At 56.6% G+C, this 12975-nt stretch overlaps 1 protein-coding gene across 4 annotated transcripts in view; it reads left to right on the top strand.

Annotated features, from left to right (window-relative positions):
* Positions 1-12975, top strand: part of KCNC4 (potassium voltage-gated channel subfamily C member 4) — a 25220-nt gene that overhangs the window by 1924 nt on the left and 10321 nt on the right. The window contains exons 2-4 of one of the 4 annotated variants that reach the window (XM_009290610.2): positions 138-884; positions 6057-6993; positions 8582-8767. In XM_009290610.2, coding sequence (XP_009288885.2) covers positions 138-884; positions 6057-6993; positions 8582-8767 — 1870 coding nt within the window. Of the gene's footprint in view, positions 1-137; positions 885-6056; positions 7077-8581; positions 8768-12975 lie in introns of those variants that run through there. The other 3 variants (XM_009290609.1, XM_019474945.1, XM_009290611.1) reach the window with 3 other exon arrangements.

Here is a 12975-nt window from a genome sequence, read left to right as displayed (position 1 = left end):
AGGAGGGTGGTTTTGGAGGGGGTGGAGGTTGCAGCCTCCCCTGCCGTCCCCCAGCAGCCAGCGGTGTCCGGCTCGGCTCCAGCCTGCTCCCCCTGAGGCCAGAGCCAAGCCTGAGCCCCCGCTTTTCCCCTCCCCAGTCCCATCTCTGCCCCCCTCTCCCGCCTCCGCCGACCCCCAGCTCCTCGCCCGGAGGAAGGGTGCGCGTAGCGTGCATCTCCCATCCACCGAAATCTATGATCAGCTCGGTGTGTGTCTCCTCCTACCGTGGACGCAAGTCTGGGAACAAACCACCCTCCAAAACATGCCTGAAGGAAGAGATGGGCAAAGGGGAAGAGTCGGACAAGATCACCATCAATGTAGGTGGTACCCGGCACGAGACCTACAAAAGTACCCTACGGACTTTGCCGGGCACCCGCCTGGCCTGGCTCGCTGACCCCGATGCCCAGAGCAACTTTGACTTTGATGGTAAAAGCAATGAGTTCTTCTTCGACCGTCACCCCGGGATCTTCTCCTACGTGCTCAACTACTACCGTACCGGCAAGCTGCACTGCCCCGCAGACATCTGCGGACCCCTCTTCGAGGAGGAGCTGACCTACTGGGGCATCGATGAGACGGACGTGGAGCCCTGTTGCTGGATGACCTACCGCCAGCATCGCGATGCTGAAGAGGCCCTGGACATCTTCGAGAGTCCCGAGCCTGGTGGAGGGGCCGCTGGAGAGGAGCCTGAAGAGGAAGGGGGTAGGGAGATGGCCCTTCAACGCCTGGGCATGGATGACAGGCCGCCAGGGGCAGCGGGGGCTGCCGGAGGGGGTGGCTGCTGTCGGAATTGGCAGCCCAGGATGTGGGCGCTCTTTGAGGATCCCTACTCGTCCAAGGCGGCAAGGGTAAGCTCCCGAAACGTGCCAGCGGGGCGGTGGGATGGGGCCATGCTGGGGTTGTGTCTTCATCTCCCCATCGCCATGGGTGAGATGGACTCTCCTAGTGGGTTACGTGGCCCCCCCCGTAGCCATCCCCCTCCTACCATGGGGCACGTTGGCCATCTCCCATCCTACGGGAAGTCTCTTCCATCATCTCCCTATCTCCTTCCACCACATCGCATCTGGGGGAGCTGGGCTGAAACTGGGGGCAAGCCCACTCCTTGCCCACTTCGCACCCTCGGGTGCTGCCTGGGCACCTCCTGGGCACATGGAGATGAGGGATTGTCAGGGAGAGTCCTTGGCAGGGCTGAGTCCTGGCAGAGTTCCAGGATGCTCTAGGACAGGCAGGATTGCTTGGGTTCCTCTCGCTGGGTTGTGTGCATGCCCACACCAAACCCCGCATTTAATGGCCCAGCTGTGGAGTGGGGGGACAGGGCTGGTGCCTGCTGGCACCCAAAGCAGGTCCTGAAGCAAATGGGATCCTCCTAGTTGTCCCCAAGGAGCTCGTGCTCCTCTTCTACAGCAGCAGCAGCCCCAAAGGACAGCCCGGGCATCTGTACAAGCACCCTTCCCTGTGCCCTGCAAGCGCCCTCGTCCCCGCACCCCTGTCCCCCATCATCTCTGCGTCGATGCTGCCCACGCGCAGCATACGGTCCCCATCAGCACGTGCGAGCGCAGGCTCTCAGCCATGGTTAACACACAAACACACAGACACACACCAACCCCCTTCATCCACGCACGTCCCTGGGGACCCGGTATACCATGTACACATACACATGAGCACATACGCGCGCTAACATCCCTCTGCGACCCCCTCTTGCACACGCAGATGATCCCTGCCCACAGACACCGACATGCCTGGGATGTATCCCCCATAGCCAGGTGCATCTTTGGGCTCCCAGCCTGTCTTGGGCACTATTCTGTGCACGTCTCCTCTCCCAGCTACTCTTAGATCATCCCCAAAGCGCTGCCCACCGACCCCCCAGACACCCACCCACGCCGTTCCATACCCATCCGGTGCCATCCCCGCATGTGTGTCCCCTGTCATGCCCAGTTTATAAATCTGCCGCGCACACACACACACACACACACAGAGGCATTTGGGATCTAAATGAATTCTGGATGCATTTAGACGTGTAAAAAAAAAAAAAAACCCAAACATCAATGGTAAGAAATCCTGCAGGCATTTCACACCCACCAGCAGTGCGCGGGGCAGGGGGTCAGTTTGTCAAGGCGGTGGTTTTGCAGCTAACATAAGAGCAACACACACGCAGAGGATGCTTGGGCAGCAAGAGCTTTGCTCGTTTTGAAAGGGGTACCTGCTCCTTTGCCCGTCTCTGGGGGCTTGTTGCCTCTGAGAGATGCTCTGAGTGGTGCAAAGCTCCAAATTAAAAAATAAACCCAAGCAGAATAATTCCAACTCAGATTTTTCACGTTATTATTTGGTTCTGCTTTTCCCGTGTGCTGAGCTGCGCTCAGAAAGGCGTTTGCTAAACAGAAGCAGGAGGAGTGTGTCGGAGGGAGCAGAGATGGCTGTGACGCGAGCCCTGACTGGGGTTGGAGTGGGACCAGTCTGCACTGGGAGCTCCTCGCTTCCTTCTTACTGCTCTAAGATAAAGGCTCAGCTTAGCACCGCCACGGGGACGGTCACCTTCCAGCGGTAATGCTCACAGGCTCTTCTGGGTCATATGTTCCACTCTAAAATATCAGTATAATTTTGCAATGGCTTAGGAGAACTGCTTTGGCAGAAGGGGAAACTGAGGCACGGGGCAGTGCAACCAACCTAAGTGAGCGCAACCTGCCCAGTGCACCCAGTTAATTAACCCAGTTAACGCAGGGAACCGTTACCGGTTCGGAGTCACCGTCCAGCACCAGGATGCTCCGGGACCCACGAGCATCTCTGCAGGTGCAACTTTCATGGTGCTGCCCTGGCGTTTTGGAGTGGCTGAAGTGGGATTTCTTTAATACTGCCCCGTTTCGGAGTCTCCCCCTTCCTTTTCAGAGCAAAAGGGGTGCTGCCGGCCGCGGCATTTGGCCTGGGGATGCACCGGAGCAGCCGGTCTGGTGTGTCTTGCCAAACCTTGACAGCAGCGGGAAGGAGAGCGGTCCCAGGTTGTGTGCGTAAAACCTCTCCCTCGATCGTGCGACAGCAGTGACTAAGAGTCTCGGGGGCTGAATTTCTCCGGTCCTTGCTCCTCCTCGCCCGCAGAGCAGTCCCTCAGGCCCTGACTCAGTTGGCTCCTGGCTATTTCCATCTTTCCCTTCTTCCAGCACTTCCCTCTCCTGGCACCTCTTGAGCTGGCAACTGCGTGAGCGTGTGCGTAAAACCTCTCCCTCGATCGTGCGACAGCAGTGACTAAGAGTCTCGGGGGCTGAATTTCTCCGGTCCTTGCTCCTCCTCGCCCGCAGAGCAGTCCCTCAGGCCCTGACTCAGTTGGCTCCTGGCTATTTCCATCTTTCCCTTCTTCCAGCACTTCCCTCTCCTGGCACCTCTTGAGCTGGCAACTGCGTGAGCGTGGTTAGAAATTCCCCCCCCCCCCCCCGTGGTTGCCCTGTTTAAAATCCCCCCCCCCCCCCCAAGTTTTTAGTCTCTTTTCCTTGTAGCATCGATGCCCATGGCATCACTGGCTCCTGTGTCTAGTCCAGTGTCAGTAAAAATTTGGTCCCTAGTGTAGCTGCTGTCCCAGCTGGAGCGTAAAACTCTTTTTCTCCCCACGGAAAACTGCCCTGGCTGTGATTTTTGCCTCTACTTCCAAACTCTGCTCACTTGCAGCTCCTCATTATTTTTCCCTTTGCAGCCCGACTGACCTCACTTCCATTGGGACTTCCAGGCTAGTTCCCCCCGTAGGGTCATGGGTTTTTTGGGAACGCCCATCCCAAGCTGTTGAGCGCATGTTGAGATCGTGTAGATCATCGGCGGGTTCTGGAGGACTTGTTTGGTGGGACTTCTGGTGCTGTGTTGGTGGCCACTGGGTCTATACATAGATTTTATTTTATTTTTAAGACAGTTTTGGAAAAACACTTGAGCTCGGAGCAGAGGCCAAAGCTGAGATAAGACATCTCAGGTCAGATCTTCAGCTGACACAAAACTGGAGCAGCATTATTGACTTTGGGGGGGGTGATGGTTGGCACCGGCTGTGAACCTGACTCTCCTATTTTTAGAAGTTGCTTTTGCTCCTGGGGCTAGATCAGATCTCACCTACGCGGCTCATACAGCAGGGCTGTTTCATTGCCCGAGTGTTTGCAGAGTCCAACTCTCTTCCTTGGTAATTTTTTTTCTTCCTACCTTGCTTTGAGTCTAAGTTTTTACTCTCCAAGTTCTCCTGAGATTCCCCATACGGGGAAGCTCAGCAGCGTTACTCAGCCCTCAGCTGAAAAGCGGATTATTTTGGCCGTGCCACCGCCGTGTAGACACACTTGTCTGGTTAAACCGGCCTTGCTTTAAGATCCCGCTTTTTTGTTGGGTTTGCTTCCCGAATTGCACGTGGCTGATCGGCGAGGGCTGCCTTCGGAGCTGCCGCCAGCAGAGCAGCGTCACGGTGCGTGGTCCAGAGTGGTCTGGTCTGAGGGGTATAGAGCATCTCAGCCCATCCCCGAGCAGGTGTCTGTCACTGGGAGCCGGGGGGGGGGAGAATCATCTTCCAGAGGTTTCTCCATCAATTAGAGCCTGGCTTAAACTTCACACCTAACTTTTGGAGGGCTGATGCTCTCTGTGTTGGACCCACATGGGTTTGCCCTTGGGGACACCCCTCAAGGATGCTCTTGGCAGGCTCAGGGCTGCCGGCATGTTACCGCCAGTGTCCGGGGCCGGGTTTTTCTCAAGCGTGACTCAGACTGTCTCTGCTGCTGATTCACGCCAGCCGAGGACCCGGGCTGTCGTCTCGAGCAGGCTCACGGTGCAGCTGCCTGCTGAACGCAGCCGGTCGGGTGGCTTCAACAGCAAAAGGTCGCATCCTGCTCGGTGCGGGCAGGGTGGGTTAGCAGCAAAGGGTGCTGTAGCAGGATCTGCTCCCGGGAAGCCAAACCCGCTGTGCTTTTGTGCTGGAGGAAGGTAGAAGAAGAGCTTTTCTGCTCAGAGGCTTTTTTTTTTGGGGGGGGGGGCTCTTGGAAACAGATGCTCTGGGTAACGGCCTCATCATGAGCTCATCCTGTCGGGGAGGAGGGCTGAGCAGGATTGATGGGGGGGACGACAAAGTGTTTTCTTTCTGACACAGCCTGTGATTTCCACCGCGTGCTGCCGGCCCCTCCTCGCTCACATCCGAGGCGAAGCGGCAGCGTGCCGCGGGGAGGAGGCGGCCCGGAGGGGACAAAGGTCTCACCGGTCGGGCAGAGGGGAGAAATGGGAGCATCTGGGCATCACCAGGTCCAGGCATCAGCGGGACGCTGAGCTCTGCCTGCTCTTCTCCTCCTCGTCCTGCCCTCTCGGTCCTGGGACCATTCGTGGGCACGTCGTCCACCACTGACCCTGAGGGAGCAGGGTGGGGGCAAAAGGACTTCTCTGACACATCCAGACCCCAAACCTCACAGTCATGAATGGTGCGAACGTCTCATCGGGGGGGTGGGGTGGGTGTTGGGATGAATGTGGGGGAAAGCTCTTTGACTTAGTCCTCTCAAAGTTCCTTTTTCATGAGTGTTCCCAGTGGAGGCTTGCTCCGAACCCAGGCTGTTGCAGGTCTTCCTTCAGCTCCATCACTGTCACTTCTGGCACATCTCCAGCCACAGCTGGAGCACAGCACACCGTCCCCCGTACACATCGTAGCACTTGGAGAAAGGTTCTGGACTGATGGCCCTAGACACTGAGGTTTGCTGTCAACTCATGTCCAACTCCCTGGACAGGTCCAGGGAACCCTCCCCGTTCTCCATCCTTGGTCTTGGGGAAGTGGGTGGCAGCAGCATGGCTCCTGGGGTGTTTTGAGCCTGTTGCACTCATTTTTATTGAATGAGGACTTCTCCCATCCCTGCTATTGCTATTCACTCGCAGGGATTAGAAGAGACGTACCAAAGGCAGGTGACACCAGAAGTGTGTCTCAGGCTGCCCCAAAGTTGTTGTCACGGTGGTTCATAAAATTGCCGCTCTCCTCCAAAGGGGAGAGGTTGACCCAAATCAGCTAACGGCCCGTGTAATTTCTACTTTTGCAGGTAGTTGCTTTTGCCTCGCTTTTCTTCATCCTGGTCTCCATCACAACCTTCTGCCTGGAGACGCACGAGGCCTTCAACATCGACGTCAATGTGACGGAGACCCTCGTGGTTGGCAACACCACGACGATCCTGCTGACGCATAAAGTGGAGACGGAGCCCATCCTCACCTACATCGAAGGGGTCTGTGTCCTGTGGTTCACGCTCGAGTTCCTGGTTCGCATCATCTGCTGTCCAGATAAGCTTCTCTTTGTTAAAAACCTGCTCAACATCATTGACTTTGTGGCCATCTTGCCCTTCTACCTGGAGGTAGGTCTCAGCGGCCTGTCCTCCAAAGCTGCCCGGGACGTACTGGGCTTCCTACGGGTGGTCCGTTTCGTCCGGATCCTCCGGATCTTCAAGCTGACACGGCACTTTGTGGGTCTTCGGGTGCTGGGCCACACACTCCGGGCCAGCACCAACGAATTTCTGCTCCTCATCATCTTCCTCGCCTTGGGGGTCTTGATTTTCGCCACTATGATCTACTATGCTGAGCGGATTGGAGCCAAGACGTCTGACCCCCGCGGGAGCGATCATACTCACTTTAAGAACATCCCCATTGGGTTCTGGTGGGCGGTGGTCACGATGACGACCCTGGGCTACGGCGACATGTACCCCAAGACCTGGTCGGGCATGGTGGTGGGGGCTCTCTGTGCGTTGGCCGGGGTGCTCACCATCGCCATGCCTGTGCCCGTCATTGTCAATAACTTTGGGATGTACTATTCGTTGGCCATGGCCAAGCAGAAGCTGCCAAAGAAGAAGAAAAAGCATATACCCCGTCCGGCCCCGCTGGACTCCCCTACCTACTGCAAATCTGAGGAAAACTCCCCCCGTAACAGCACCCAGAGCGACACTTGCCCGTTGGCGGTAGAGGAGGGGGCGGCTGAGCGGAAACGGTCAGGTGAGACCCCAAAGGTGGGGCAGAGGGAGGGGGAGACCTCTGGGAGCCCGCAAGGCAGCGTTTCTGGTCCCCTGTGTCCCAGAGTCCCTGGGGACTGCCCTGCTACAGGACGCGGCCCCCAGCTCTTGGGTTGGTGAGAACCTGGTGCAGAAAGGGCTGGGGCCCTTGGGTGTCCGGGTATTGGGTGCCGTATTGGTGGACGAGGATGCTGCAGATCAAGATCCCCCCTCCAGGCAGGGGGGGAAAGGCCATATCCTGCTCTCCTAATGGCATAGATCGAGTCACCGTGGTGTGATTCAAGGTGTCCCTACCTAGCCCACCTCTTCCTCACGCTGACAGAGGTAAGACCATTTGCCCGATTCCCATCTTAGCCTGGTAACGCCCTTGGGGTAGATTTTCTTTTGCTTCCTCCCACCATAAATCAGGGCAAGCTTCACCAAAATGGATAAATCCATGGATATTCCCTGGGGCTTGGCCCCACCTCCCCATTCATCTTCTAGTAGATGTAGGATCCCTGCACGGCAAGGACAATGCTGCTCCAAATCCTGTGCTCAGGCAGGAGCAAAATCAGCCCCTGTACATTTATTATTTGGTCTCGTGCACTGAGCTGAAGTTTGGGGTTTGGCCAGTCTTTCCTTCAGGTCAGGAGAGGGCATGGCCCCAGCTGTGGGCAGTCGTCGGTGGGCAGCATCGCTTGGGCTAAGCTTTGGGGGGACTGCGAGAGCCCTGCCGTGGCACCATTGCTGGCCACGGAGGCTGCTTTGCCCTTTTCGTCTTGGCTTGCTGCCAGCGGCACCTCTGGAGCAGCCGGCCTTGCAGTGGGGAAACAGGAGGGACCTCGGTGGAGCTGTGTCCTGCACCGACATGGCATTCACTGAGGTCAGCCCTGAGCTGACCTCACATCTGGCCACAAGTGTTTAACAGTGATGGTCCTTCACCCGTGGGGACACAGGGAGCTCCAAATGCCCCAGATAGGTGTTTTCCTTTATAAATCTCCCTTTTCCACGTGCCTACGCGTCCCGTCTGCCCCAGGAGCCCTGGCAGTGGGGAGCAGTGAGAGTAGCTGTCCTGCTCTGGGGGAGCAGGTCAACCCCATCCCTTCACCCCGACACTGATCCAGGAGCTCAGGCCAGACCCTCACCTGGCATAGCATCCTCTTAGCTAACGAACCACAGAGTCAGATGACATAAATTAGCACTTCAGCACTAACCTGAGCAGCCCGTATCTCAGCGGTGTGAATTTTGGAGAGCTAATTCCCACAATTAGGTGGGTGGATCTCAAAGACCAGGGGTGTTTCTTCCCTGGCAAACCCTGCTTGGCTTCACGCAGGGTATATAACCCTCAGCAGGAGTAAGAGCTGCTGTTTGCCACTTGGGATTAAAATCTGGCATGGTCCTGCTCCCCTGGTCACTCTAAGTTAGCATGTCCAGGCTGGGATCAGTACCTGAATTTGTGGGTGTTGCTCTGGGCCATCTGCAATCTGGTCGTCTTCTTCCTTGCATGGTCTAAGCAAACCCTTCAGGCCACCCCAAGCACCTCGTCCTGTGGGTTTATCAATTGCTGATGGGTCTCTGCCACCTTCTTGCAGACTCTAAGCAGAACGGTGAGGCCAACGTGGTGCTGTCAGATGAGGAGCAGCCGCTGTCACCGACCGATGAGGAGAAACGGCCTATACGGCGCTCCAGCACCCGGGATAAGAACAAGAAATCCTCCACGTGCTTCCTGCTGGCCACGGGTGACTTCTCCTGTGCAGCGGATGGAGGCATCCAGAAAGGTATGGCTGATGCTGGAGGTGTGAGCTGGCCCGTGGGCTGGGGAGGGCAAGGTGGAGGAGCGAGGTAGAGGTTTATTGCATCTGTCCGAGACGGTGGTTCATCTCCATCTGCCTGCCTGGCTGTTGTTCTCCGCTCCCCAAATCCACTTGTCTTCCTGCCTCTCCATCTGCTTCATCTCCGTCCACCGCGTCTCCCCGTGCTAGCTCTACCCTTTTTGTTTTCTCCTCCCCCAATTCCTCCTCCCCTGATTGCCACTATTTGGGGTCTGTGACCCCATGCTGGCTGCACTGCCCTCCTTGGGGACAGGTCTGTCCCTTTGCTCCCCGGTGCTCTGACTTCTCCTGTCCCTCCAGCTCTTCTCCCTGGGCCTCAGTCACCCATCTCAGGGTGATGTGAGGGGGACATCTCTCCTGGGGAGGTGGTGAGGTTGTGACTGAAGATGGTCCAAAGGTTTTCAGCAGGGGAAAAAAATCCACAGGCTTCTCCTTCCCTCTCCCCGTCTGATGTCTTTTGGTGGGTTTGAGCATGGGGAGCCGCGATGTGTCAAGCGCTGCCTTGCCAAAAGCGCCGGGCTGCCAGAAAGGCTGTCTCCTCTGGGTTTGGAAAGTGAGCTTTGCTAAGTGTTGAGGTTTTCGATGGGAAACTGTGGGGGAGATGAGTCAGGAAAACACAAAACTCTTCTTCCCATGACAAAACAACAGCCCTCTTCAGCCCCGTCCCTTCGCACCGTCCTCCAGCCTTCCGTGCTCCACCAGCGAGCGTGCCCTTTGCCCGTCTCCCAGCCCCCCAGCCCCTGGGAGGGTAAATCCAGTGCCTACCCTGAGCCACGAAATCCAGCTGCACCCTTGATTGCTGGGATAACTCTTAGGACACGGCTCAGTTTTTTTTAGTTTTTCTTGTGTGTCCAGGGTGATGTGGGATGATGTAGCTGCAGAGCTGACCTACCTCTGCCCCCTTGGTACCATCTAATCCCAGTTACTCACGGGGAATGGTGCATGCGAGCTGGGACCAGGCAGGAGAAAAGATGATGTGCTACGTCTCTGAGCTGCACGCCGAGACCTGTTGGCTCGTGGCGTTGGTGCTTTGGAGACCCTCAAGGGTTTGTCGCTGTAGCTCTGCTTGGGTTGGTAAAGACTGGATGGGCTTGGGACATAGGAAGGACCTCAGCTTTGGGTTTGTGACCTCCAGCCCTGGGGCTCAGGTTCATCTCACGCCCTCCCGGCATCTTTTACGCTGGGGAGTCGCCTGTCTTCATGTGCGAGGCAGCCCGGCTCATCCCAGGCTGGCCTGGGCCAGACTCTCTAACAGCCCCTGGAGCGAGGGGAGGTGTTTGGGGGCAATCACGTTTATTACATTAGTAGAAGCAAATTGATTGCTTCTTCCTGGGAAATCAAGGATTCCCTTTGGCGTTCCTGCTCAGCATTGTCCCTTAGAGAGAGGAAAAAGATGAAAAGCTTTGCTCATCTTTGGGCAGAAGGGTACTATACAAATATTGGCTTGAAAAGCCTCAGGTTTTCCCTGGAAGTGCCTTTTTCTGGGAGGTTGGTCTCTTTTCTTAATGCCTGCTAACGAGAAGAGGTGAGGGGGTTCTAGTCCTGCCCCAGACTGGGGGGGATGCTGAGCTGAAGGGATGAAGGAGAGGGATGAAAGCCAAGTGCTGATCTTCATCCTTACAAGATGCTCACGTCAGGCATCTCTTCAACTGAAGCATTTGAGCTTGGTCCCACTGAAGCCAGGAGAACTAGAGTAGATCTAATAGCTGAGGATCCAGTGATGCTTTTGCTGGGCTCCCAGATCACGTTACTTGGTTGCAGGAGACCAGGGGATTTATTTCATGCATGGTGGCAGCAACAGCTATTCGAAAGGGCACTTTGGTGATCTTCGTTGGTTTGTTCTGGTGTCCTTCCTGCAAATGTCAGTGTGCCTTATACGATTAAAAATAGATGTCTGTGTGGGTCACTTGCCCCCACCTTGCTGAAATCCACCTGGAGAAAGGTGGATCTGGTGTCCAGAGGGGCTTGAGTGATGCGCGAGACCTTTTGGGAAGAGGGAACCTCAGTATCTGCGTCCTGCTTGGGCTGTTGGGGATGGACCGGTAGGATGCTGTCCTGGGAGGTCAGGGCTGATGTCTTCCCTGGTGAAATGCTCCAGTGTGGTCAGGCTTAGTGGTGACCAGAGATGATCAGAGGGGCAAAGCAGCCTCCTGCGCTCCAGCCGAAAGCCACTGGGAGCCGCAGAGGCGCCTCTTCCTCCGGTCCTGATTTATCTCCTGCTGAGGCTGTTTGTTCTGGTACTGGGCTGTTGGCAGCTCTGCAAATTGAGATGAGCTTGGTTCTGAGCCCGACTTGCTGATGGCCATCTGTCAGATCCTGGGACAGGTACTGATGTCTGCACAAGCTGTGGAAATCAGGAGATGGATCTGGTTCAGGAATATGCTGCAGATCTCGGCATCCATCATGGTTTGAGCCCGATTCCAGCGGTTGGTCCCACTGGGGCAGCTCAAAGAGAAGAGCTACCCCTGCCCACCACCCCTTGGACCTGGGACCTGGAGAAGACCGAGCTGGATTGCAGTGGATTGCCACGTGGCATGTGTTTCTTGTCCCTATTGCTGCTTCCAGTGGCGTCACCTTGCTCCCCTGCTGCTGGGGATGACTCCGGACCCCTTACCTCTCCCTCCAGCACTCGGGTCCTGCTCAGCAGTTCCACAAAATGCGTCCTGCTGGGGCACAGACATGCTGGCGTGGGTCTGCCTTGGCATGTGAGCACCCGTCTTCTGCTTGGGTGGAGTGAGATTGGAGGCAGGATGAGTCCAGCATCCCTCATGCTAGCGAGATTGGTTATGACGGTCTAGGAAAAGGTAGCGATTGAAACCAGAGTGGGATTTCAAGAGGAGACACAGGGAATGGGGTTAAATGGGGGGAAGGGGATTTACCCTTTGACGGCACACTGGCATTGCAAAGGGGCAATTTTTGGCTTGGTTGCCAGAAGCCAGAATATCATGCAGCTGATTTTCACTCCGTTGCTTGCTGTTAGCGCAGGGCCATGACTGGCATGTGGCTTGAGCAGCGTGGGATCGAGCGCAGGGATGCTCACGTGAGCATGCTTGGCTGGGGGGGGCGGGGAGGGGAGCAGGGACAAGCCCACGTTTGCACGGGGACACATGTGCGAGTGCGTGCAACATGCAGGCGAGCGCCAGGCCGCCGTTAGAAACAAGCACAGGCGTTCCTGGGCAATGCTGCCTGCTTGCATTACCCCGTCCCCATCTGCTGCCAGCTCAAAGCATGTGCGAGCACGCACGTGCGCTTGTGAGCTGCGAGCGTTTGCACGTGGGGAGCGCGGCATTGCCAGGTCCCGGGGAAGAGCCCCCGGGTGTTACCCACCGCCTCACCGCTCTGTTTATAAGATGCCTCCACACGGCTCCTTGGCGACAAACCCATTTATAAAGCAATCCCGGTGACCTCGGTTAGCACCTATGCGAGTTGCTGGGATACCGGCTCCATTAACGAACAGCACCGGTGGCAATTAGCAGAGCACAACCCTCCGGCGCTTTGCAGCTTGACTCCCGTGGTGGCACCTGGCCCTGAGCTTGGTGGAAAACCGCGATGGCCTTGCGGGATGGAGTTCTGAGCTCCTTCCCGGGTGTTCCCATGAGCGTGGCTTTGTGCGCGTTGGGAATTAATTGATGGAGAAAATGAAGTGTTGGGCTCGGGGCAGGTTTGCCCTCGGAGTCCCGTTGCGGAGGGGCCCTGGAGCAATCAAGCATCTTTATGAAGTGCTGCCCCACACTGTGATGCTCGAGACTTAATCAAAACTGGCAGCGTGATTTTGGCCCTGTTCCTGTGCCCTCCTTCCACCCTTTTCTATTCAATGATCTGAGCGAGAGGGCAAAGAGCATCCCTATAAAGCGCTCAACCACATCAGCGGGTCCTTGCATCGCCAAGGTGGCTTCCAGCAAGCCCCGATCCCATAACAACTCTCGACAAATTGATGTTGTTTGGGTGCTGGATCCATCGGTAGCCCCGAGATTTCAGGGACCGGTTGCATCTCGGCACGATTGCTTCCCACGCGCATGGCTCAGGGTGGGATGCGGGCAGGGAAATGCGTGAGCGCTTCGAAGAGCCTCAGCGCTCCTGGAAAAAGAGCAAGGTTTGCTGAGGGATGAGCCCGATGCAGTTTTTTGGGTTTGTTTTTTATTGGGGGGGGGGGA

This window comes from Aptenodytes forsteri, unplaced genomic scaffold (assembly GCF_000699145.1).
Source record: "Aptenodytes forsteri isolate BGI_AS27 unplaced genomic scaffold, ASM69914v1 Scaffold285, whole genome shotgun sequence".
In the NCBI taxonomy this organism is placed as follows: Eukaryota; Metazoa; Chordata; class Aves; order Sphenisciformes; family Spheniscidae; genus Aptenodytes; species Aptenodytes forsteri.
Note: the sequence above shows the minus strand (reverse complement) of the source record. Positions and strands in the feature narration are given on the sequence as shown.